General features: G+C 36.6%; 1 protein-coding gene across 7 annotated transcripts in view; it reads right to left on the reverse strand.

The window, feature by feature from the left end:
• ARHGEF9 (Cdc42 guanine nucleotide exchange factor 9) overlaps positions 1 to 26,197 on the reverse strand; it is a 228,522-nt gene that overhangs the window by 12,275 nt on the left and 190,050 nt on the right. For 6 of the 7 annotated variants that reach the window (XM_049704605.1, XM_033414768.2, XM_033414772.2 and 3 more), the window contains exons 8-9: positions 22,510 to 22,753; positions 16,100 to 16,168 (exon numbers count right to left, since the gene is read on the reverse strand). In XM_049704605.1, the coding sequence (XP_049560562.1) occupies positions 16,100 to 16,168; positions 22,510 to 22,753 (313 nt within the window). Of the gene's footprint in view, positions 1 to 15,168; positions 15,275 to 16,099; positions 16,169 to 22,509; positions 22,754 to 26,197 lie in introns of all 7 variants that reach the window. The other variant, XR_007474746.1, reaches the window with a different exon arrangement.

Below are 26,197 nucleotides of genomic sequence, written 5' to 3' on the forward strand. Positions count from 1 at the left end.
TTTAGGAGTGTTTTGTCTCCTTCTATGAAAAATGCCATGGAATTTGAGATAAGGATTACAGCAAGTATACAGATGGCTTTATATAGTAAGGACATTTTCACAATATTAATTCTTATCATCCATGAATATGGAATATCTTTCCATTTATTTGTGTCTTCTTCAATTTCTTTCATAAATGTCTACTAGATTTCAATGTGCAGATCTTTAACCTTCTTGGTTAAACCTATTCCTAAGTACTTTACTATTTTGTGCTATTGCAAAGGGGATCATGTCCTTAATTTCTCCTTTGGATGTTTGTTGTTAGTGAAACACAACTGATTTCTGTACACTGATTTTGTATCCTGAAACATTACTGAATTCCTTTATTATTCTAATATTATTATTTCTTGGGATAGTCTTTAGAGTTTTCTATGTATGAAATCATATCATCTGTAAACAGAGACAATTTGACTTCTCACTTTCTGACTTTAATTGCTTTTTATTGCCTGACTGCTCTGGCTAGGACTTCAAGAGCTATGCTGAATAGGAGTGGTGAGGTTTGGAATCCTTGTCTTATTCCTGAACTTAGAGGAAAAGCTTTCAAACTTTCACCTCTGAGTATTGTTATTAGCGGTGAGCTTGTCATAAAAGGCATTGATTATATTGAGATATGTTCTTTGTATACCCAATTTATTGAGAATTTTTATCACGAAAGATGTTGAATTTTGTAAAATGCTTTTTCTGCATCTATTGAGGTGATCATGTGATTTTTATCTTTCATTCTATAAATGTGGTGTGTCACATTTATTGATTTGCATATGTAGACCATGCCTGCATCCTAGAGATGAATCCCACTTGATGATGATGCATGATCCTTTTATGTGCTGTTGAATTTGGTTTGCTAGTATTTTGTTGAGAATTTTTACATCTATATTCATCAAGGATATCTAGTAATATCTTTATCCAGCTTTGGTATTGGGGAAATGCTAGCTTCATAAAATGAGTTTGAGAGTGTTCCTTTTAGGTTTTTGACTAGTTTGAGAAGGACTGTTGTTAATTCTTTTTAAAATGTTTCATGTAATTCACCAGTGAAACCATCTATCTGTTCCTGGGCTTTCCTTTGTTGGGAGGTTTGACTACTGATTCAACCTTCTCACTTGTTATTTGTCTGCTCAGATTTTGTATTTTTCCCTAATTTGAGACAATAATAGACATATTACATTGTATAAGATTAAGGTGTACAACATAATGATTTGATATATGTATATACTGCAAAAAGATAAGCACATTAAGGTCACTTAACATCCATCACTTCACATAGTTACACGTTTTTTCTTTTGATGAGAACTTTTACAATCTACTCTCTTAGCAACTTTCAAATATACAATACAGTTTTGCTAACTTTAGTCTTCATGCCGTATGTTACTTCCTCAACCTCATTTATTTTATAACTGAAACTCTACCTTTTGACCACATTCACCTATTTCCCCAACCCAAAACCCCTTGCATGTGGCAAACATCAATCTCTTCTCTGTTTCTACAAATTCAGTTTTATTAGATTCCCCATATGAGTGATATCATACAGTATTTGTCTTTCTTTGTCTGAATTATTTCATTTAGCATAACACCTTCCAGGTTAGTCCACAATGTGGAAAAGACAAGATTTCCCTCTTTCTACAGCTGAATAATATTCCATTGTGTGTGTTTGTATATATTTATTTTATCTATTTATCTGTCAAAGGACACTTAGGTTGTTTCTATGTCTTGGCTATTATGAATAATGCAGTAACAAATATGGGGTACAGATAGCTCTTCAAGATAGTTATTTCTTTTCTTTAGATATATACCCAGAACTGGAATTGAATTATACGGTAGCTCTATTTTTAATTTTTTAATGAACCTCCATACTGTTTTCCATAGCAGCTGTACCAACTTACACTCCCACCAACAGTATAAAAGGGTCTCCTTTCTCTACATCCTTCCCAGCACTTGTCTTTTGATAACAGCCTTTCTGAAAGGTGTGAGGTAATATCTCATAGTGGTTTTGATTTGCATTTCCTGATGATGAATGATGCTGAGGTACTTTTCGTGTACCTGTTGGCTGTTGGAATATTTTCTTTGAAAAATGTCTACTTAGGTCTTTGGCTTATTTTTTTTTTTTTACATCTTTATTGGAGTATAATCGCTTTACAATGGTGTGTTAGTTTCTGCTTTAATAACAAAGTGAATCAGTTATACATACACATATGTTCCCATATCTCTTCCCTCTTGTGTCTCCCTCCCTCCCATCCTCCCTATCCCACCCCTCTAGGTGGTCACAAAGCACCAAGCTGATCTCCCTGTGCTATGCGGCTGCTTCCCACTAGCTATTTTACATTTGGTAGTGTATATATGTACATGCCACTCTCTCACTTTGTCACAGCTTACCCTTCCCCCTCCCCATATCCTCAAGTCCATTCTCTAGTAGGTCTGTGTCTTTATTCCTGTCTTACCCCTAGGTTCTTCACATTTTTTTTTCCTTAAATTCCATATATATGTGTTAGCATACGGTATTTGTCTTTCTCTTTCTGACTTACTTCACTTTTATTGGAATATAGTTGATTTACAATATTGTGTTAGTTTCTGTTGTATAGCAAAGTGAATCAGTTAGACATATACATATATCTGCTCTTTTTTAGATTCTTTTCCCATAAAGGTCATTACAGAGTATTGAGCAGAGTTCCCTGTACTATACAGTAGGTTCTTATTAGTTATTTATTTTATATATAGTAGTGTGTATATGTCAGTCCCAATCTCCCAATTTATCTCTCTCTCCCTTTCCACTTTGGTAACCATAAGTTTGTTTTCTATATCTGTGACTCTATTTTTGTTTTGTAAATAAGTTCATTTGTACCATTTTTTAGATTACACATATAATCAATACCATATGATATATGACTTACTCTGTCTGACTTACTTCACTCAGTATGACAATCACTAGGTCCATCCATGTAGCTTCAAATAGCATTATTTTGTTCTTTTTTATGGCTGAGTAATATCCCATTGTATATATGTACCACATCTTTATCCATTCATCCATTGATGAACATTTAGGTTCCTTCCATGTCCTGGCTATTGTAAATAGCACTGCGATGAACATTGGGGTGAATGTTTCTTTTTTATTTTTTTAACATATTTATTGGAGTATAATTACTTTACAATGGTGTGTTAATTTCAGCTTTATAACAAAGTGAATCAGCTATACGTAAACATATATTCCCATCTCTCCTCCCTCTTGCATCTCCCCCCCACCTCTCTACTAACAAATGTAAAATAGATAGCTAGTGGGAAGCAGCTGAATAGCACAGGGAGATCAGCTCGGTGCTTCATGTATCTTTTTGATTTATGGTTTTCTCTGGATATATGCCTAGGAGAAGGATTGCTGGATCATATGGTAGCTCTATTTTTAGTTTTTTAAAGAACTTCCATACTGTTCTCCATAGTGGCTGTACCAATTTACATTCCCACCAACAGTGTGGGAGGGTTCCCTTTACTCCACACCCTCTCCAGCATTTGTTTGCAGACTTTATGATGATGGCCATTCTGACCGGTCTGTGGTAATACCTCATTGTAGTTTTGATTTGCATTTCTCTAATAATTAGCAATGTTGAGCATCTTTTCATGTGATTTTGGCCATCTATATGTCTTCTTTGGAGGGATGTCTATTAGATCTTCTGCCCACTTTTTGATTGGGTTGTTTGTTTGTTTATTTTTTTTGATAGTGAGCTGCATGAGCTGTTTGTATATTTGGAGTTTATTCCCTTGTCAGTTGCTTCATTTGCAAATATTTTCTACCATTCTGTGGGTTGTCTTTTTTTTTTATGGTTTTCCTTGCTGTGCAAAAGCTTGTAAGTTTAATTAGGTCCCATTTGTTTATTTTTGTTTTTATTTTCAGTACTCTAGGAGGTGGATCCAAAAAGATATTGCTGAAACTTATGTCAAAGAATGTTGTGCCTATGTTTTCCTCAAAGAGTTTTATAGTATCTGGTCTTACATTTAGGTCATTAATCCACTTTGAGTTTATTTTTGTGTGTGGTGTTAGAGAATGTTCTAGTTTTATTCTTGTACATGTAGCTGTCCAGTTTCCCCAGCACCATTCATTGAAGAGACTGTCTTTTGTCCACTGTATTTCCTTGCCTCCTTTGTCGTAGATTAATTGACCATAGGTGCATGGGTTTATTTCTGGGCTTTCTATTCTGTTCCACTGATCTATATTTCTGTTTTTGTGCCACTACCATACATTTTTGGAAATGATTTTTTAAATTTTTGTTTTATATCGGAGTTGATTAACAATTTTGTGTTAGTTTCCGGTGTACAGCAGAGTGATTCAGTTATACACACAGATGTATCTATCCTTTTGCAGATTCATTTCCCATTTAGATTATTACAGAGTATTGATCAGATTTCCCTGAGCTATACAGTAGGTCTTTTTGATAACTTTAGTTTTGTAGTATAGTCTGAAGTCAGGGAGCCTGATACCTCCAGCTCCATTTTTCTTTCTCAGGATTACTTTGGCTATACAGAGCCTTTTGTTTCCATATAAATTAAAAAAAATTGTTCTAGTTCTGTGAAAAATGTTATTGGTAAATTAATAGGGATTGCATTGAATCTGTAGATTGCCTTGGGTAGTATAGTCATTTTGACAATATTGATTCTTCCAAACCAAGAACATGGTATATCTTTCCATCTGTGTCACCTTCAATTTCTTTCATCAGAGTCTTATAGTTTTCAGAGTACAGGTCTTTTGTCTCGTTAGGTAGGTTTATTCCTAGGTATTTTATTCTTTTTGATGAGATGGTAAATGGGATTGTTTCCTTATTTTCTTTCTGATTTTTGCTGTTAGTGTACACAAATACAAGTGATTTCTGAGTGTTAATTTTGTATCCTGCAACTTTATTAAATTCATTGATATGCTCTAGTAGTTTTCTGGTAATGTCTTCAGAATCATCAATGTATAGTACCACGTCATCTGAAAACAGTGACAGTTTTACTTCTTTTCCAGTTTAGATCCTGCTCATTTCTTTTTCTTCTCTGGTTGCTGTGGCTAGGACTCCCAGAACTTGAATAAAAGTGGTGAGAGTGGACATCCTTTTCTTGTTCCTGATCTTAGAGGAAATGCTTTCAGCTTTTACCATTGAGTGTGATGTTAGCTGTGGGTTTGTTGTATATGGCCTTTATTATGTTGAGGTAGGTTCCATTTATGACCACTTTCTGGACAGCTTTTATCATAAATGGGTGTTGGAATTGTAAAAAGCCTTTCTGCATCTATTGAGATAATCATATTTTTTTATACTTTTTAATTTGTTAATGTGGTATATCACAGTGACTAATTTGGGGATAACGAAAAATCCTTGTATCCCTGGGATAAATCCCACTTGATTGTAGTGGTTGATCCTTTTAACATATTGTTGGATTTGTTTTGCTAGTATTTTGTTGAGGATTTTTCCATCTATGTTCTTCAGTGATATTGGCCTATAATTTTATTTTTTTGTGGTATCTGCATCTGGTTTTGGTATTAGGGTGATGGTGGCCTCGTAGAATGAGTTAGGGAGTGTCCCCCCTTGCTATATTTTGGAAGAGTTTGAGAAGGATAGGTGTTAACTCTTCTCTAAATGTTTGACAGAATTTGCCTGTGAAGCCATCTGATGTTGGACTTTTGTGTGAAGTTTTTTTTTTTTTTTTCAGTACGCGGGCCTCTCACTGTTGTGGCCTCTCCTGTTGCAGCGCACAGGCTCCAGATGCACAGGCTCCAGACCCAGCCGCTCCGCAGCATGTGGGATCCTCCCGGACCAGGGCACGAACTCGTTTCCCTGCATTGGCAGGCGGACTCTCAACCACTGTGCCACCAGGGAAGCCCTGAATTTTTAAAAATAAGTTTCAATTTCAGTACTTGTGATTGCTCTATTCATATTTTCTATTTCTTCCTGGTTCAGTCTTGGGAGGTTTTACCTTTCTAAGGATTTGTCCATTTCTTCTAGGTTGTCCATTTTATTGGCATATAGTTGCCTGTAGTAGTCTCTTATGATCCTTTGTATTTCTGTGTTGTCCAAAGTAACTTCTTTTTCATATCTAATTTTAGTGATCTGAGCCCTATCCCTTTTTTTCTTGATGGGGCTGGCTTAAAGTTTATCAATGTTGTTTATCTTTTCAAAGAACCAGCTTTTAGTTTCACTGTCTTTTCTCTTGTTTTCATCATCTCTATTGCATTTGTTTCTGTTCTGATGTTTATGATTTCTTTCCTTGTACTAACTTTGGGTTTTGTTTGTTCTTATTTCTCTAGTTGCTTACGGTGTAAATTTTTGTTGTTTATTTGTGATTTTTCTTGGTTCCTAAGGTAAGACTGCATTGCTACAAACTTCACTCTTAGAACTGCTTTTGCTGCATCCCATACATTTTGGATCATCGTGTTTTCATTTTCGTCTGTCTCTAGGTAGTTTTGAATTTCCTCTTTGATTTCTTCAGTGATCCATTTGTTGTTCAGTAACATATAGTTAGCCTCCACATGTTTCTGCTTTTTGCAGTTTTTTTTTCATGTAGTTGATTCCTAATCTCAACATTGCAGTTGGAGTGCTGGCTTGATATAATTTCAATTTTCTTAAATATAATGAGGCTTACTGTATGGTACACCATGTTATCTGTCCTGGAAAATGTTCTATGTGCACTTGAGAAGAATGTGCATCTTCTCCTTTTAAATGGAATATTCTATAAATATCAATTAAGTCCATTTGTCTAATGTGTCATTTAAGCTTTTGTTTCCTTATTGATTTTCTGTCTGAATGATCTGTCCATTGATGAAAATGGGGTGTTAAATTGCCCCGATATTATTGTGTTACTGTCAATTTCTCATTTTATGGCTGTAAGAATTTGCCTTATATATTGAGGTGCTCCTATGTTGGGTGCATAAATATTTACAATTGTTATATCTTCTTCTTGGATTGATGCTTTGCTCATTATGTGGTATCCTTTTTGTCTCTTGTAACAGTCTTTATTTTAAAGTCTATTTTGTCTGATATGAGTATCACTACTCCAGCTTTCTTTTGATTTCCATTTGCATGGAATACCTTTTTCTATCCCCTCATTTTCAGTCTGTATGTGTCTCTAGATTTCATGTGGGTCTCTTGTAGACAGCATATATGTGTCTTTTTTTTTTTAATTTGGATATAGTTGTTTTACAATGTCATGTTAGTTTATACTGCACAGCGAAGTGGAGTTCCCTTTGTTATACAACAGGTTCTTGATAGTTTTCTATTTTATACATATTAGTGTATATATGTCAATCCCATTCTCCCAATTCATGCAACCCCCATTCCCCCTTGGTGTCCACACATTTGTTCTCTACATCTGTGTCTCTATTTCTGCCTTGCAAACTGGTTCATCTGTACTATTTTTCTAGATTCCACATATATGTGTTAATATATGATATTTGTTTTTCTCTTTCTGACATACTTCACTCTGTATGACAGTCTCTAGGTCCATCCATGTCTCTACAAATGACCCAATTTTGTTCCTTTTTACGGCTGAGTAATATTCCATTGCATATATATACCACGTCTTCTTTTTCTTTTTTAAATCAATTATGCCAGTCTATGGCTTTTTGTTTGAGGATTTAATCCATTTACATTTAAGATAATTACTGATCTGTATGTTCTTATTGCTATTTTGTTAATTGTTTTGGATTAGTTTCTGTAGTCCTTTTTTCTTCCCTTCCCTTTTTGTTCTCTTCTCTTGTGATTTGATGACTATGTTTATTGTTGTGTTTGGATTGCTTTTTCTTTTTTTGTGTGTTTGTATCTGTTCTAGATTTTTGCTTTCCGCTTACCATGAGGTTTTGATATAGCAGACTACATATATACAAGGTTTTTTAAAGTTGCTGGTCTCTTAATTTTAAATGGATTTCCAATATCCTGCATTTGTATGCTCCTCTTCTCACTATTGCTGTTTTTGTTATCATATTTTGTGTGGATGCTTGCCTACCTTTACTGTATGTTTGCCTTTACTGTTGCACTTTCCCATTCATAATTTTCTTGTTTCTAGTTGTGGTCTTTTCTTTTCCATCTAGAGAATTCCCCTTAGCATTTGTTGTACAGCTGGTTTGGTGGTGGTGAATTTTCTTAGCTTTTTTTTGTAAAGCATTTGTTTTACCATGGAATCTGTATGAGAGCTTTGCTTGGTAGAGTATTCTTTGTTGTGTTTTTTCCCTTTCATGGCTTTAGATATATCGTGCCACTCCCTTTGGGGCTGCAGAGCTATTGTTGAACAATCAGCTGATAACTTTACGGAAATTCCCTTGTGTGTTATTTGTTGCTTTTCCTTTGTTGCTTTTAATATTTTCTCTGCCTTTTTTGTCAATTTTATTAATATGTGCCTCAGTATGTCCCTCCTTTATCCTGTATGGGACTCTCTGCACTTCCTGGTCTTGAGTGGGTGTTTCCTTTCCCATGTAAGGGAAGTTTTTGGCTATTATCTCTTTAAATATTTTCTCAGGACCTTTCTCTCTCTCTTCTCCTTCTGGGACCCCTATAATGCAAATGTTTTTGCATTTAATGTTGTCCCAGATGTCTCTGAGTCTGTCCTCATTTCTTTTCATTCTTTTTTTCTTTATTCTGTTTTGCAGCAGCAATTTCCCCCAATCTGTCTTCCAGCTCACTTATTTGTTCTTCTGCCTCACTTTTTCTATTGATTCCTTCTAGTGCATTTTTCATTGCAGTTATTGTATTGTTTAATCTTTGTTCTTTTAAGCTTCTAGCGCTTTATTAAACATTTCTTGTATCCTATTGGTCTGTGCTCCATTTTTTTTTTCTGACATCTTGAATCATCTTTACTCTCATTACTCTGGATTCTTTTCCAGATAGGTTGCCTATCTCCACTTCACTTAGCTGTTCTTCTGGGGTTTTATCTTGTTCTTTCCTCTGGAACATATTTCTCTGCCATCTCATTTTGTTTAGATTTCTGTCTTTGTGGTCTCCGTTCCTCACACTGCAGGATTGTAGCTTTTCTTGCTTCTGGTGTCTGCACCTTGCTGGGTGAGGTGGGACCAGTGGCTTATACAGGCTTCCTGGTGGGAGAGACTGGTGTCTGCCCACTGGTGGGTGGAGCTAGATCTTGTCCCTCTGGGGGTAAGGCCATGGCAAATGGTGTGTTTATAGGTGGTTGTTGGCTCAGGACAACTTTAGGCAGCCTGTCTGCTGATGGGTGGGGCTGTGTTCTCACCATGTTCATTGTTTGGTCTGAGGCATTCAAGTGCTGGATCCTACAGGCTGTTGTCCAGGTCTTGGTGTCAATATGATGACCTCTGGGAGAGCTCATGATGATCAATATTCCTTGGAGACCCCACCACCAGTGTCCTTGTCCCCACAGTGACCCACAGCCGACCCCTGCCTCCCTAGGATACTCTCCAAGGCCCGCAGGTAGGTCTGACCCAGGATCCTATGGAGTCACTGCTTTGCCCTGGGTACCAGTGCATGTGAAACCTTGTGTGCTCCCTCCAAGGGTGTAGTCTGTTTCCACCAGTCCTGTGGAACTCCTAGACTCAAGCCCACTGGCCTTCAAAGCCAAATGTTTTGTGTGCTCCTCTTCCCATTGCCAGACCCCCAGGCTGGGGAGACTGATGTGGGGCTCAGAACTCTCACTCCTGTAGGAGAACCTCTGTGATATATTAATTTTCCAGTTTGTGGGTTGCCCAGTTGGTGGGTATAGGATTTGATTATATTGCAGAAGCACCCCTCCTACCATCTCGTTGTGGCTTCCTCTTTGTCTTTGGGTGTAGAGTGCATATTTTGGTAGGTTGGGGTCTTTTTTGTCGATGGTTATTCAGCAGTTAATTTTGATTTTGTTGTTTTTGTGAGAGGAGATAAGCTCAAGTCATTCTACTCTGCCATCTTGTCTCCTGCCCCTGTCATATTTTCTTCTTCACGTTTTCGTGTTACTAATTAGCATACTTTCATTTCAGCTTGAAGAACCTTCAGCATTTATTGTAAGACAAATCTAGTGGTGATTAACTCTTTCAGCTTTTTTTTTTTTTTTTTTTTTTTTGGTCTGGAAAATTCTTTTTCTCTCCTTTATTTCTGAAGACAACTTTTCTGGGTACAGCATTCTTGGTTGGGTGTTATTTTCTTTCAGTACTTTGAATATATCATTCCACTCTCTCCTTGCCTGCTAGGTTTCTGTTGAGAAATCTGCTGATAGCCTTATGCAGGTTCCCATGCATATGAGATTCGCTTTTTTCTCTTGCTGCTCTTAACCTTCTCTTTTTGTCTTTGATTTTAGACAGCTTTATTATAATGTATCTTAGAGAAGACCATTTTGGGTTGAATTGTTTGGAGACCAGTGAGCCACATGAACTTAGATATTCAAATATCTACCCAGAATTGGGAAGTCCTAGTCATTATTTATTTAAATGATCTTTCTTCCCCTTTCTCCCTCTCTTCTTCTGGGACTCCAATATTTTGTAGATTGTTAATCTTAATTTTATCCTATAAGTCACACAGGCATACTTCACTCTTTTAGATTCTTTTTTTTTTTCCTACTCTGACTAGTCAATTTCAAATGATCTTTCTTTGACTTCACAGATACTTTCTGCTGGCTCATCAGGTCTGCTATTGATGCTGTCTACTGTATTTTTCATTTCATACATTGTATTCTTCAGCTCTATAACTTGTTTGGTTCTTTTTATGATTTCTACTCTGTTAAATTTCTTATTTTGTTCATGATGTTTTCCTGATGTTGTTGAATTGTTTCTATTGTAGCTCATTGAGCTTCCTTAAAACAACGATTTTGAATTGTTTATCATGCAAATCACAGATCTCCTGGTCTTTGTGTGTCAGCTTCTGGAAATTATTGCATTCCATTGATGATGTCTTGTTTCCTTGATTTTTCATATTCCTTCTAGTCTTGTGTTGCTGTCACCTCCTCCAGTTTTTATTGACTGGCCTCATCTATACATCCAATCATAGATTATTTGGTCTGGAACTTCTCCACTGGACTCCCAGACTTTTACAAAAAAACTCTCATCTGTTGGTGAAAATCTGTGTTCTTTAGGGAGATGACAGTAGAAAACTATTTTGTCATTTTGAGGATGTTGTCAGTTTTCAAAGGTGGTAAGTGTCAAAAATACAAGTGTTCCAGAGGCCAAACAATTATATGTAGATATTAGGGAGGGAATTTGGGGAGTGCTCATTTTATTTTTTAAATTAAGCTTTTTATTTTGAGATCATTGTAGATTCACATGCAGTTGTAAGAGAAAATATAGAGATATACCTTGCACCCTTTACTCAATTTCTCCAATGATAGCATTTTGCAAAACTATATTACAATATTACAGCTAGGATATTAACATTGTTACAGGATACAGTCAAGAGTCATAACATTTCTATCATCACAAGGATTACTCGTGTTATTCTTTTATAACCACACTCACTTCTTTCCTTTCCCTACTCCCTCCTTAACCCCTGGCAAGCACTAATATGTTCCCTATTTCCAAATTATATCATCTGAAGAATGTTATATAAATGGAGTTATACCATATGTAACCTTTGGATGTTGGCTTTTCTCAATCAGCATGAATCCTTAGAAATTCTCCCAAGTTGGTTTATGTACCAATAGTTGGCTCCTTTTTATTGATGTGTTATATTCCATGGTATAGATGTACCAGAATCTGCTTAATTACACCCATTGAAAGACATCTACGTTGTTTCTAGTTTGGGCTATTATGAAAAAGCTGCTATGGGTATTTGTTTAGAAGTTTTTAAGTGACAATAAGTTTTTGTTTCTCTGGGATAAATGCCCAGATGTGTCATTGCTGGGTCATTTGGTAGTTGTATGTTTTATGTCTTAAGAAACTACCAAACTATTACATAAAATAGTGGCTGTACTGTTTTACATTCTCACAAGCAAGGTATGAATGATTCTGTTTCCATGCACCCTTGCCAACATTTGGTGTTTTCACAATTTTTTTCTATTTTAGCCTTTGTAATAGATATGTAATGACATCTCATTGTGGTTTTAATTTACATATTTCCAATGATTAATAATGTTGAACATTTTTTCAGTGAATTATCTGTCTTGCCCAGTTTCTAATTGAAGTGTGTAGTTTTGTTTGTTTGTTTTTACTATTGAGTTTTTAAAATTTTATTTATTTATTTATGGCTGTGTTGGGTCTTAGTTTCTGTGCAAGGGCTTTCTCTAGTTGCGGCGAGTGGGGGCCACTCTTCATCATGGTGCATGGGCCTCTCACTGTCGTGGCCTCTCTTGTGGAGCACAAGCTCCAGATGCACAGGATCAGTAGTTGTGGCTCATGGGCCTAGTTGCTCCGCGACATGTGGGATCTTCCCAGACCAGGGCTCAAACCCGTGTCCCTTGTATTGGCATGCAGATTCTCAACGACTGTGCCACCAGGGAAGCCCTTACTATTGAGGTTTGAGAGTTCTTTATATATTCTAGATACCAATGTTTTGTCAGATACGTGGTTCGCAAATATATTCCCTAGCCTGTAGCTTGTTTTTTCATCCTCTTTACATGGTCTTTCATGGGGCAAAATTTTCTATTTTGATGAGGTTAATTTTATCAATTTTTTATTTTATAGTTCAAGCTTTTGGTGTCAGTTCTAAGAACTTCTTTGCCTAGACCTAAATCCTGATGATCTTCTACTGTTTTCTAAAAGTTTTGTAGCTTTAAATTTAAGTTCATTATCTATTTTGAGTTAATTTTTATAGGGTGTGAAATTAGGTTGAGACTATTTTTACTTTCGGCCTGTGGAAGCCCAATTGCTTCAGTGCCATTTGTTTAAAAGGCATCCTTCCTCCACTGAATTGCTTTTGTACCTTTGTGAAAAATCAGTTGGGCATATTTGTGTAGGTCTGTTTTTGGTTTCTCTATTCTGTTCCATTGATCTAACATGTCTATCCCTCTACGAACACCAAACTGTCTTGGTTATTGTAGCTATATAATTAGTTTTCAAATCAGGGTAGACTTATTATTCAAACTTTATTCTATTTCAAGTTTATTTTAGTTATTCTGGGGTACTCATTTGACTTTGAGCTGGCCCTAAAGCCTCTGGAGATTGGGACTGTACTCATGGCCCTAGGGAGCTCCATGATGACAAACTGAAATGGGTTGATGAACCAGGAATTAGCAACCAACTCTCAAGAAGTTATATATCAATTCTTAAAAACAATGCAGTGTAAAAAGGCAAATGTAAAGTGAAAAGGCCTCCCTTGGAGCTAGGCTCTGTCCTCTCTGCTTTTCTTCCAGCCAGGCTTCCCCTTCTCTAGAAGAGTAGACTGAGTTAATAAGGTCCCATGGCATTACAGATTGTGTTGGAATCTGTATTAAATCTGAACTAGAGAAATCCTAACAACAATGCTCCCCATCACTTCCAGGAAGGAGTTATTGGCAGGATTAAGAAAGCTGGCTTTCTCAGGTATCTGAGAGAACTCCCTTCTTGCTCTTCCTATGTATATGATAAAACTATTGTACTACTAAGCTGTACAATCACTTCTACATGTGTAGTGCCCTTGAGTCTCAAAATATATCAGTTACCACAGCCCTGGACTAGGAGAGCCTTGAAAACTCGAAATAGAAATAAGGGAATCAATTTTTAGGAATTCTGTGAAGTTTGAGACTAGATAAGTTTCTTTGAAGACTTCAGGATTGCTATTAAACATGGAAAGCTGTTTAGGTGAACCATTGTTTAAATATTGGGAGACAAGAGAAGACATGCAAGGGATAGCCTTGAGACAAGGCAGAGAAGGAACCTGACACAAAGGTTTGGTATGAGCGAGTAGGATTGTTTTCTAGTTCGTTGCTTTGTGCATGTTCCTCTGCTTTATGGTTTCTCAGTGAAAAGATAAGCCAGTCTCAGATAGACTTGAGGGAACTTGGGCTGAAGTAAAGGAACACCATCCCATCATGAAGGTTAGTGTGGTAGAGACAGTGGAGGAATTCAGAGTGAGAGAAGCTCAGGAGGTGAGAGCCTCCAGGAGACAGAGGTGGGCCAGTAGGACAGTAACCACTTTGTAACCTGAGGACTGTCCAGGTGGCTGGGGCTCATATCTCTAAGGAAGAAGCACATTCTCTCAAAGGATTCTACTATTCATACAGATCATAGACTTACTGTTATGAACTCCAGATTACTTTCTAAATTATCATGTTTTCACGCCTAAGAAGTTAGAAGTGGTTGCCTTTAATTCCCTATCTAAAGTGAATCATATTTCCATGATGAGGGAAAGTGCCAGTGAGGGCCTCCCAAGAGTAAGAAGCAACAAACAGTTGGAAGGAAGGCCATGTCTAGCCAGAGGCCCAAGCCAGGTGCACTCCTCAACTGGAAATCAGATCTTCACAGGCACTCAGCCTCCTCAATGAAAAGGAACCTCATTAGGAATAATTAAGGGTGCTTTATGTGGCTGCTAGAATTTCAGGCAACTTGAATCTGATCATTTTATATGGTGACTCATTCTGAACCAAACAGCCCTTTAAAAGAGCACAAGGGAGGACCTAGGGAAAGTGAAGTCTCATTAAGAGTCATGTACCAAAATGTTCATTGCAGCTCTATTTACAATAGCCCAGAGATGGAAACAACCTAAGTGCCCATCACCAGATTAATGGATAAAGAAGATGTGGCACATATATACAATGGAATATTACTCAGCCATAAAAAGAAATGAAATTGAGCTATTTGTAATGAGGTGCATAGACCTAGAGTCTGTCATACAGAGTGAAGTAAGTCAGAAAGAGAAAGACAAATACCATATGCTAACACATATATATGGAATTTAAGAAAAAAAATGTCATGAAGAACCTAGGGGTAAGACAGGAATAAAGACACAGACTTACTGGAGAACGGACTTGAGGATATGGGGAGGGGGAAGGGTGAGCTGTGACAAAGCGAGAAAGAGGCATGGACATATATACACTACCAAACGTAAGGTAGATAGCTAGTGGGAAGCAGCCACATAGCACAGGGAGATCAGCTCGGTGCTTTGTGACCATCTGGAGGGATAGGGAGGGTGGGAGGGAGGGAGGTGCAAGAGGGAAGAGATATGGGAACATATGTATATGTATAACTGATTCACTTTGTTATAAAGCAGAAACTAACACACCATTGTAAAGCAATTATACCCCAATAAAGATGTTAAAAAAAAAAAGATTGCCTACCCTGGGGACAATGATAGTGGCTGTCAGTAATAGAAAGAGCTGTCAGTAATTGAGGCAAGACAAAAAAGTGAGCTGTGCTTTCCCATCATGGAGGATCATCAGAACCCTGAGATGGAGAGGAGAGATCAGAGGACTTGGAGTCAAGCTGACTTAAGTTCAGAGTCACTTTATCCCAAAGATCCTCAGTTTCTTCATCTGGAAAATGGGGCTAATAATGCCTGCCTTTTCAGGGGTACCATAAAAATGAAATGAAGGAACTTATATAGAATGACTGGTACTGAATAGGTTCTCGAAAAAAAGAAGGGATAGTTCCTAGCTTTTGTTTAATTAAGCATTTTAATTTTTTCTAGTTCAGGAAAATGAGAAAATAAAGCTTCATTTCATATTCAGATTGATCCCCAAGGTATTTTTCTTTTTTAAATACTTTATGGTTCAAAAAGAGAATAACTATCTGAATCTTCTGTCTAGGTTCAGTTTGAAGTTGTCCATTCTGATTTGGGGTTCCTGATTTCACAAATGCTCCCAAACCAATGAAATAATTGTTATGCACATAACCCTAATATATTTATACATATTAATAAATTCTACAAATTTACTATTGTCCAACTGTTTCAAAATTGTTAGTAAAGTTTAGTTTCTCTCTTTTATTTAAGTGAAAATAAAGGAAACAGAGGTTCTATTTTTACCTGTACCCAATGCACTATCTTTGGACATGACTGCCTTAAATTATTCACTCCTAAACCTTAAGTCTTTTAAGACCATTTGCCAACTGTCATCAGGGACACCTGGGTATCTGGTCATTTCCCACCACCCCAAGTGAACTTTAGCATGGAAACAAGCCTAGGAATATGCAAGCACATAGCCTATGGCTTCTCAGTCTCACAACGAGAGTGGGTGAAGTCAGGGAGTTTGTAGTTAAAGGCAGTTTTACCTTTTTGTTTCGGGACTTTTCTCACAGTCATTGCAGCCTGCCTCTTCTGATTTTCAGAAATTTCAAAGCCTATAACATAAAAAATACATGACTTTGTTATGAGAAACATAGACCTTTCTTAAATGTATAAATTAGTACAAATTTTCTGGAAGAGTAATTTTGCCAAGATATATCAAAAGTTTTGAAAAGCAAAAAAAGGAAAGTGGTCAGAAACTTGGACAAAGACTTACAACAATGCATTTCAATGTATAGAGGGGCAAAAAAGTGAGATCATGAGTTAAGAGGCTGTTAAATGGAGAATGGTTGAATAAAATATAGTATAAAGTGGAAAGATATTTCACAACCAAAAGCAAAAACACAAAGAAAAGAAAAAAAATGAGTCAAAGATAAGTGATTACAACAGAAAATGTATATAGACTTAACGAAACTTTCAGAAGAAAAAAAAATTGAATGGCAAAAAGTAAGTAATTAATGAAATAACCAAGATGTCTGTGCAAGTTCTTTGTGAATTTTTTAATTGAGTTACTTGGTTTTTGGCTAATTGAGTTGTAGGAGATCCTTATATATTTTGGAAATTATCAGATATATGGTTTGCAAATATTTTCTCCCATTTAATAGGTTGTCTTTTTGTTCTGTTGTTTCTTTCCTTTGCTGTGCATAAGCTTTTTCGTTGTATGTAGTCCCACTTGTCTATTTTTGCTTTGCTGTCCATGTTTTTGGTGTCATATTCAAGAAATCATTGCCAAAGAACAATGTCAAGAAGTATTTCTCCAATGTTTTCTTCTAGTATTTTTACAGTCTCCAATCATATGTTTAAGCCTTCAGTTCACTTTGAACTGATTTTCATGTATGGTATAAGGTAGGAGTTCAATTTCATTCTTTTGCATGTGGATATCCAGTTTTCACAACACCATTCATTGAAAAACTATCCTTTCCCAATTGTGTATTCTTGGGACCCTTGTTGAAGATATGTTGAATATATACATGTAGGTTTATTTCTGAGCTCCCTATCCTATTCCATTAGTCTATATGTCTGTCTTTATGCCAGCACCATACTGTTTTAATTACTGTAGCTTTGTAATATATTTAGAATCAGGAATTGTGATGCCTCCAGCTTTGTCCTTCTCTCTCATGGGTGTATTGTGGATCCTCGTGAATTTTAGGATTGTCCTTTTTTTCAATTTCTGTAAAAAATGTCATTGGAGTTTTAATAGGATCATATTGAGTCTACAGATGGCTTTCAGTAAAATGGATATTTTATCAACATTGTCTTCTGTTCCATGAACACAGAATGCCTATTTATTTGTGTCTTCTTTAATTTCTTTCAGCAATATTTTGTAGTTTTCCATGTACCAGTCTTTTACCTCCTTGGTTAAGTTTATTCCTAAGTATTATATTCTTTCTGATGCAACTGTAAATGGGATTGTTTGCTTAATTTCTTTTTCAGAGAGGTTGTTGTTAGTGTATAGAAACACAACTTCTTTTTTGTGTTGACTTTGTATCCTACTAATTTACTGAATTCATTTATTAGATGTAAGAGCTTTTGGTGGAGTCTTTAGGGTTTTCTATACATGAGATGATGTTATCTGGAAACAGGAATAATTTTACTTCTTCCTTCCTGATTTGGAGGCATTAATTAATTAATTAAGCCTAATTGCTCTAGCTAGGACTTCCACTACTATTTTGACTAGAAGTGTTGAAAGTGGGCATCCTTCTTGTACCTGATCTTAGAGAAAAAGCTTTCAGCTTCTCCCCATTAACTATGATGTTAGCTGTGAGCCTTCCATACATGGCCTTTATTATGTTGAGGTAATTTCCTTCTATACCTTGATAGTTTTTATCATAAAAGGGTGTTGAATTGTGTCAAATGATTTTTCTGCCTCTATAAAGATGATCGTGTGATTTTTTTCCTTCATTTTGTTAGTGTGGTGTATCACATTAATTGATTTATATATATTGAACAATCCTTGTATCCCAGGGATAAATCCCACTTGGTCATGGTGTATGATCCTTTTATTGTACTGTTGAATTTTGTTTACTAGTGTTTTATTGAGGATTTTCCCATGTATTTTGTTAGGGATATTGGTCTGCAGTTTACTTTTCTTGTAGTGGAAGGCTTAATGTTGTTAAATGCCCATTCACACCCAAAGTCATCTACAGATTCAATGCAATCCAATCAAAACCCCAATGGCATTTTTTAAAGAAACAAAAAAATCAATCCTAGAATTCATGTGGAAACACAAAAGACCCATAATAGCTAAAGCAATCTTGAGGGAGAAGAACAAAGCTGGAGGCATCACAATTCCTGTTTCAAAATATACTATGAAGCTACAGTAATTAAAACAGTATGGTGCTGGCATAAAGACAGACATATAGACCAATTGAACATGAGGGAGAGCCCAGAAGAAACCCACACATATACAGTCAACATATCTTTGACAAGGCTGCCAAGAGTACACAATGAGGAAAATATAGTTTACTCAACAAATGGTTCTGTGAAAAGTGGATATCCACATGAAAAGGAACGAAATTGAACTTCTACCTTACACCATACATGAAAATCAATGCAAAGTGCACTGAAGACTTAAATGTATGACTTGAAACTGTAAAACTCCTAGAAGAAAAGAGGGAAAAATCTTGACAATGATGTCTTGGATATGATACCAAAAGCATAGGCAACAAAGCAAAAGTAGAAAAATAGGACTACATCAAACTAAAATGTTTCAGCACAGCAAAGGAAAGAAACAACAGATTAAAAATGCAATCTATGCAATGGGAGAAAATATTTGCAAACTATATATCCGATAAGGGGTTAATTTCCAAAATATATAAGATACTTCTATACTCAATAGCAAAAAAACAAATAACTTGATTAAAAATAATGGGCAAAGGACTTGCATAGACATGTACTCAAATAAGTCATATAAATGGCCAACAGGTATATAAAAAAGGACATCACTAATCATCAGGGAAATGCAAATCTAAACCATAATAAAATATCACCTCACTCCTGTTTAGAGAGCTATTATCAAAGAAACAAAAGATAATAAGTATTGGCAGGAATGTGGAGAAACTGGAACCACAGTAAACTGTCGGGAATTAAAATGATTTAGTCATTATGGAAAACATTATGGAGGTTCCTCATAAAATTAAAAATAGAACTAACATATGATCCAGTAACCCACTTCTTGGTATATATCCAAAATAACTGAAATCAGGATCTTGAAGAGATATCAGTACTCTTAGCTTCATTGCAGCATTATTCCCAATAGCCATGATATGGAAACAATCTAAATGTCTGAGGATGGATAAAGGGATAAAGAAAATGTGGTATGTATTTTTGTACACACACACACACACACACACACACACACACACACACACATACAGGAATATTATTCAGCCCTAAAAAGGAAGGGAATTCTGCCATATGTGACAACATGGATGAATCTGGAGGACATTTGCTAATTAAAATAATGCCGTCACAGAAGGACAACTCCTGTATTTGTATGAATATGAAGCATCTAAACTAGTCAAACTCATAGATACAGAGAGCAGAATGGTGATTCTAGAGGCTGGAAGGAGGGGAAAATGGGAAGCTGCTTTTCTATAGCTATAAAGTTCCATTTACACAAGATATGAATAAGTCCTAGAGACTTGTTGTACAACAATGAGCCTATGGCTAACATTACTATATTGTGCCCTTAAAAATTTGTGAAAAGTATAGAGCTCATGGTAAGTGTTTTTGCCACTTAAAAAAAAAAAAAAACAAGAAAGGCTGAGGTCTCCCCCAAGAGAAGAAATTTTGCCACACAGCTTCAGACTTACAAGCCCTATAGATGACAGCTTTGGCCTATGCTCATGAGTTCAAGCCTGCCCATGATCTTTGACTCCTGACTGCCTGGAGTTGCTTAGCCAGGCTTCACAATCACATAAGGCAATTCCTTATAATAAATCTCTTAATAATAATATATCTCCTATTGGTTATGCTTCTCTTGTTGAACCCTGACTGATACAATGAGTTATATTAGATTCTGTATTCTTCAACTGGAGAGTTACTTATGATAAATTATGTTTGAAAAAGCAAGTTACAGAGTAATATGTATAAAGAAAAAGCAAGTTGAAAAAGCAAGTTAAAGAAAAAGCAAGTTACAGAGTAATATGTATAATATAATGTATAGTATAATATAATTTTTCTAAATAAAAATAAAGTCTTATGTGTATATATGTTTATATGAGCTTAAGATTAGTACAGAAAGAGGCACACCTAATTAATACTGATTATCTCACACAGCTTAGGAGCAACAGAGAAGGAAAAAGAGTGCTAAACTTTATTACATTTCCATATGTGTTTAAACATTTATTATGACCATGTATTTATTTTATAATTAAAAAATAAAAAACATAAAAAATTATGGTAAATCCATATGACAACCATAAAACATAATAATTAAAATAGTAAATGATTTAGAGAAATGATAATGATATAATTTTTAGTGAAAAATAAGGACATAAAATTATATCTATCCATCAAGAAGTGGCAGAAGTTGAAGGAGACAGATATAAAGATTCAGCCACCCTAGTTTTTTTTTGTTGTTGTTGTTTTTAGACACATAGAAAAAAAAAGATGGGAAGGAAATATATCAAAATGTTTACAAAAGTTATCTCTGGGTAGTATGTTCATGTGTGATTTTTAGTTTTTTTCTTGTATTTTTTGTGTTTCTTTCCCCAAAATTGCTTACAATGAAAATGATTTACTGTTATAATCAGACCAAAAACCTTAATATTTTTAAAAAGATGAACATAAGCTGTCAGGAAGTAATTTCTGGAAGCTTTTATATTGTGTGGGAACCAGAGGGAATGGTATGAATCTTCAAATTGATCTAGGGTTTGCAAAAAGCACACTAAGGCAATTCCTCTAATAGCACTAACAACCTAGACAGGGTCAGAAGTTGCTGGCGCCTGCTATTGGGAGAAGCAGCCAGTAGCATTTCTGTAATGATTCCACATTATGTCCCAAAGCAGTGCCCATAGACTGAAAGCAAATTGACTCCAATGGGACTTAAAGTGAATTATCAATATGCACTCTACCCTAAACCTGAGAAGACTAGGATAAGACTAAGCAGTGTCTTTCTGATTATCCTTCCTTGCCTCTGGACCATTTCAATCGTTAACACTTCAGATAGGAGAATACATTTGCACCAGGGCTCAAATGGTAGGCCCATTTTTCTAGAGGCAGTTTCTACCAACTTGAACATACAGGTGTTTTAAGGTATAATTCTCCTCCCTTATAAGTGAGTCAAAACCAGAAATTCTAGTGTCTTCTCATGAACTTTCAATGCCTGGCTGTTTGGTATTTTTATGCCAGAAAGGCAGGACCATGAGTAAGAGACCAGATAGTACTTTGTAAACCACAAAGCTAAAGCCTAAATCCCACAGTTGGAAAGCAGCATAAAAAGTATCTCTACCAGCTATATTCCCTTTGGAAAGGAAAACAACTTATTTCAAGCCAAAGAGTATAGTTTAGTATGATTCTAAATCGTGCAAGTGGTCATGGTTTTAGACCCTGTTATATTTTCTATAATTTACTTTAAAAGACTTTCATAAAGAGTGCATGATATACACATGCACATTAATTTTAATCTATACTCTAGGGGCATTTAGTTAACATCTAAAATGCCCTAATCTGGAATATACACTCAAGAGGAGCAGTTCAGTCACCTTAATGCAGGAGGCCTAATTAGCCTAATACATGTTAAAAATGAATTTTCACTGATAAAAAAAGAATGCTGTGCAAGATGTGCCCTGGCCACAAAAGTCTTACAGGCACTTTAGCCCTCACAAGAACTAGATATAAGAATTCAGTGAACCCTACAGCCTATACATACACTTCAGAAGGAAGCCTGAAGTTTAAGATTGAAAATGGGTACTATATTTTGGCCCTTGTCAGAGGATTTTGTCACTAGACTCTGACTAGGAACTTAGCTGAATCCTATATGTTACCAAATCTGCCTTGACTAACCTAACCTTTTTACAGAAGATGCTGTTTGTTATGTATCTAAGGACAGAGTTGGGACTTCACTGAAAATACAGAACAGGCTCTATGACTGCTTTTGTGTTTGTTTGCTAATAAATTTTTGTATGTTTGGGAGAATAGAGCCTGAGGTTTTATTTCAGTGTAATAATCTTATCTAGTAATGAGAATGTAGGGGAGACCAACCTCTATCACTTAACCTTGACTAATAGAAACTATTGGTATCTACCAAAAATAACCTAATAATAGGGGACCACCAAAGTGGATTAGGTTAGTTTGCAACAAAAATCTTCTCTGCCTCTGAAAAAATGAAAACTAATTTAACTCACTATGTTCTTCATAGCCATATTCTTCTTTCTCCTCTCAGGTCACTTACCGATTTTTTCATCTTCCTGCACCATTTTCCTCTCTTCTCTGAAAGCCCTGAGCCAGCGTATCTTCTCCTCCAACTTCTTGGCAAAGAATAGGTGAATCTCCTCAGTTTCCTTGTTATGAAGCTTGAAGGCATTTTTCATGCTGACATTGAAGTCATCATCTCTGCCATCTTCAATGTCAACTACCTCATATTTATCCATATCAATGCGGCCTTTGTAGTACAGGATGTCTCTCCGGATCAGGTCCTAGGTAGGAAGAAAGAGAAGGCTTTTTGTTGAAGGTATGTGGAGAGTGGGTACCAGGAGACTCGGCACATGGGTGTAGCAGGATGCTAACGTTGCCATTGTTCTGGAGTATCAATGAGGGGTGGTTTGGTCTAAATTTGGGCAGGTTAGCTTAGTGTATGACACTAATAGTTGGTTAACTAGATGCTCTTAGAGAAAGCCTCTGGCTTACATCCATAGGGTTTGTCTCAGACCTCAGCCTCAATCCATGTATGTGTTTGCAAGACTGCTGATGGGAAGTAGGAAGCAGTAAGTCACACAAGCACAGTTAGCAAGGGCTTTTCCTCTTTCACAATATTTGCAAGCCTTCCAGAAGTATGAAATGAATTGGTTGGTTGCGTGCAGTATACTCAGGAATCCAAGCAAGCCAATGAGACTTACATATCAGAGGGGAGATGAGTGATAATAGTAGCTAGGTGGCCACAGGCTGCTGGCCAGGAAAGATTACTTAGGGAAGGTTGAACGTTTAGCACTCTGGGGAGTTTTGGAGAAGGCCTAGTCTAGCAGGAGAAATGGGGGGAAAGTGAATATAAAGCTTCATATATTGGCATGGATGAATCTCACAAATCTTATTCTGTGAGAAAAATAAAAGTTGTAGTTGGATACAAATAGTATATTTCCTGTTATGATTTTTGTTTTGTTCTTGGGTACGCAGAAGTGAATCCCAATTCTCAGTCCATGAGACACTCATCATTACTCAATGCATAGTGCTCTGATTTCTCTATTTATTTACTTACTTACTTACTTTTAATGATGTATTAACTTTTGGTGAACCCACTGCTCATTCCAAAAGCTACGACGCCAAGGCAACCTCCATATTGAATCACATGCTCATCATTCCCCTGGTTTCTTTTCTATATAGCTTTATCTCATCTATATCTATTCCATTTATATAAGGTTTAAAAACATACAAAACAATGCCATCTAATGTTTAGGCATACATACATATGTACAATAATTATGTAAAAATATACAACAATGATACATGCCAAATTCAAGAGAGTGCAGAGAGGAGAATGGGGACAAGTGAGAAAGAAGGAAAAGGAAGGGAAGAAAAGAGGGAGAGGATAAAGACTGTATTTGTAATGATTTATTTCTTAAGTTGGATAGTAAGTGCTCATTATATTGTTTTTATATCTTTTTGAATATCAAGAATTTCATAAGTTAAAAAAAGAAAAACAGAGAGGTGGATGAAATGACCTGTGGGTCTGTGGAATGTAAGGTCTGATAAGTAACTGTCTCACAATGGTCTTTCAGCCCCTCCTCCTCTCAGCACTGCCCTCAGCTTCCCTTGAAAACACACCTACTGTTGCATGTGATGTGGCTGAGTCTGTCCAAGGAGGGCCCCAGTGAGCCCTGCTCTGACAGATGTCTTCTACTAGTAGCAGGGGCCCTTTCTGGCCAACTCTCCCTCCTCTCTGCTTATATTTGGCCTTCTAGACTATCTGATAGAGTCAGAAATGTTCATTAATTTTTATTACCATTACATGGTCTGGTTAAACTATTCCCATTTTACTGAATTGTCTGACATGCCTCACAGTCCGCAGCTGCAGGTTACCTGCAAAGAATTTGCCTTTGGCCACTCACATTCCCAGTCCTAACTCTTCACACTGCATGGTAAACTCCACTTTTCTGTAGGGCTGGGGAAGGCTGTCTTTAAGGATTCCCAGCATAGCTCTATCAATCTCAAAGCCCCAGGCTGGGAAATACAGGTGTTGATAAATTGCTTTGCAAAAAATAACAATCATGGTGTTCTTCTTCCTTTCATAGTGATTATGCATATAAATAGGCTTTTGAGTACAGATGGGTTCTGATCTGTTGGGTAACCTTGGCATCAAGTTTATAGGAGAGAGAGGTCTGCTGTATGGAGTGGGACAATGTAGCTCCAAGCTTGTTTCAGAGCCTGGATTCCTTTCACCATGCTCAAAGTGGACAAGCTCAGTCCTGCCAAAAGGATGTGGTGGCGCCCATGCGCTGACTTCCATAATCCCCAGGAACACTTTGTGAAACATATGCATAAAAAGTAGGCCCTGTCAGGCTAATATAACTACAAAAGCAGAACAAGCTGAGGAGAATGGATCAATGTAAACTACTTTGATCTTGTAAAGTCTTGAAACCTGCCTTACAATACATAATACAAATACACACAGACCTGGACCACACAGCTAATAGGTGGGTGTCCACCTGGCTAGAACATGGGCAGGCTCAACCTCCCTCTATTCCTAACTTCAGCCTGCAGCTTCCTTTCCCTCTGAGTTGGAACGTCATAATCATTGTTAGCCTTAAAAATCTTTACTAGTTTCCAAAAATGGAAAGAATGTATACGATCTTGGAGGTAAATTTAAAGCATCAACTGAACCTCCTATTGTTTCTTTAGGTATTTAACGATAATAAGGAAAGAGAAAGAATTCAATGTTTGTGGCACGGGAGCAGGGCTAGAGGGATGTGTCATTAAAATTCTCCCTTTGCCTGCCCTTTCTGGCTCCCCAGCGTTGAATGTGAGTTTTCAGGCATCAGATTAGTCATAAAGCCAAGTGTAGAAATGTGATAGGAATGATTAAGAATGATCCACTGTTCAGAAAATCCAACCAGAAAGGGTAGCTAAGGCCACCAAGCAGCATGGAATGGTGGAAATAACATGAGTTAGAGCCTGAAGTTCTGAGTTTGAATCCTAGCTGCTTAACCAACTAGCTGTGTTGTACTGGGCAAATGAATTAACCTCACTGAGCCTCGATTTCCTCAACTATAAAACTAGGAGAGTCATTCTCACCTTGTAAAATTGTAAAGCTCAAATCTAAACATTCAGTTTCCAGGTCATGAGGCCAGCCTTGTCTGATAAACATGGTGCTGAGCTTTCTTTCTTCTAGATCAGTGTTTCATAGCTCTTTAAAACTCCTTTTGATAAATCTAAAAATCCCACTGCCTCCTTTAATTCATTTAAACTTTCAAAATAAGTTAAATATTGTGACTGAAAAAAAAACAGCAAAAGTAATTCTGAATATTTTAAAATTTACATAGCTACCCCACTGTCTCTGGAAATTCCATATACCCTTTCAGTGTAGGGGTGGTGGTAGTGGTGGATGGCAAATACTGTTTGCCACTCACTCACCAAAATCACAGATCTATACTTAGGTTCACACTAACATCCCCTCTCTGCCCCCAAAGAAGCCTCCTATTTCAATCCTTCCAGCCTTCAAGATCAAAGTCATACATTCTTCTTCCTCAAAGCAGCCTTCCCTGATTGCACCATCCAGCTCAAGTTACTATGGTTTTCCTTTTTTGAATGCTAGTACTGACTATGAAGACCCTTATACAATTGGCACTCAGTTACCACACTAGTGAATTTGCATTAGTTCTGTTTTACAGCTTTTAATTTTGTCTGTCCATTCAGGCTGTGCCCAGCAC

Source organism: Orcinus orca, chromosome X (assembly GCF_937001465.1).
Source record: "Orcinus orca chromosome X, mOrcOrc1.1, whole genome shotgun sequence".
In the NCBI taxonomy this organism is placed as follows: domain Eukaryota; kingdom Metazoa; phylum Chordata; class Mammalia; order Artiodactyla; family Delphinidae; genus Orcinus; species Orcinus orca.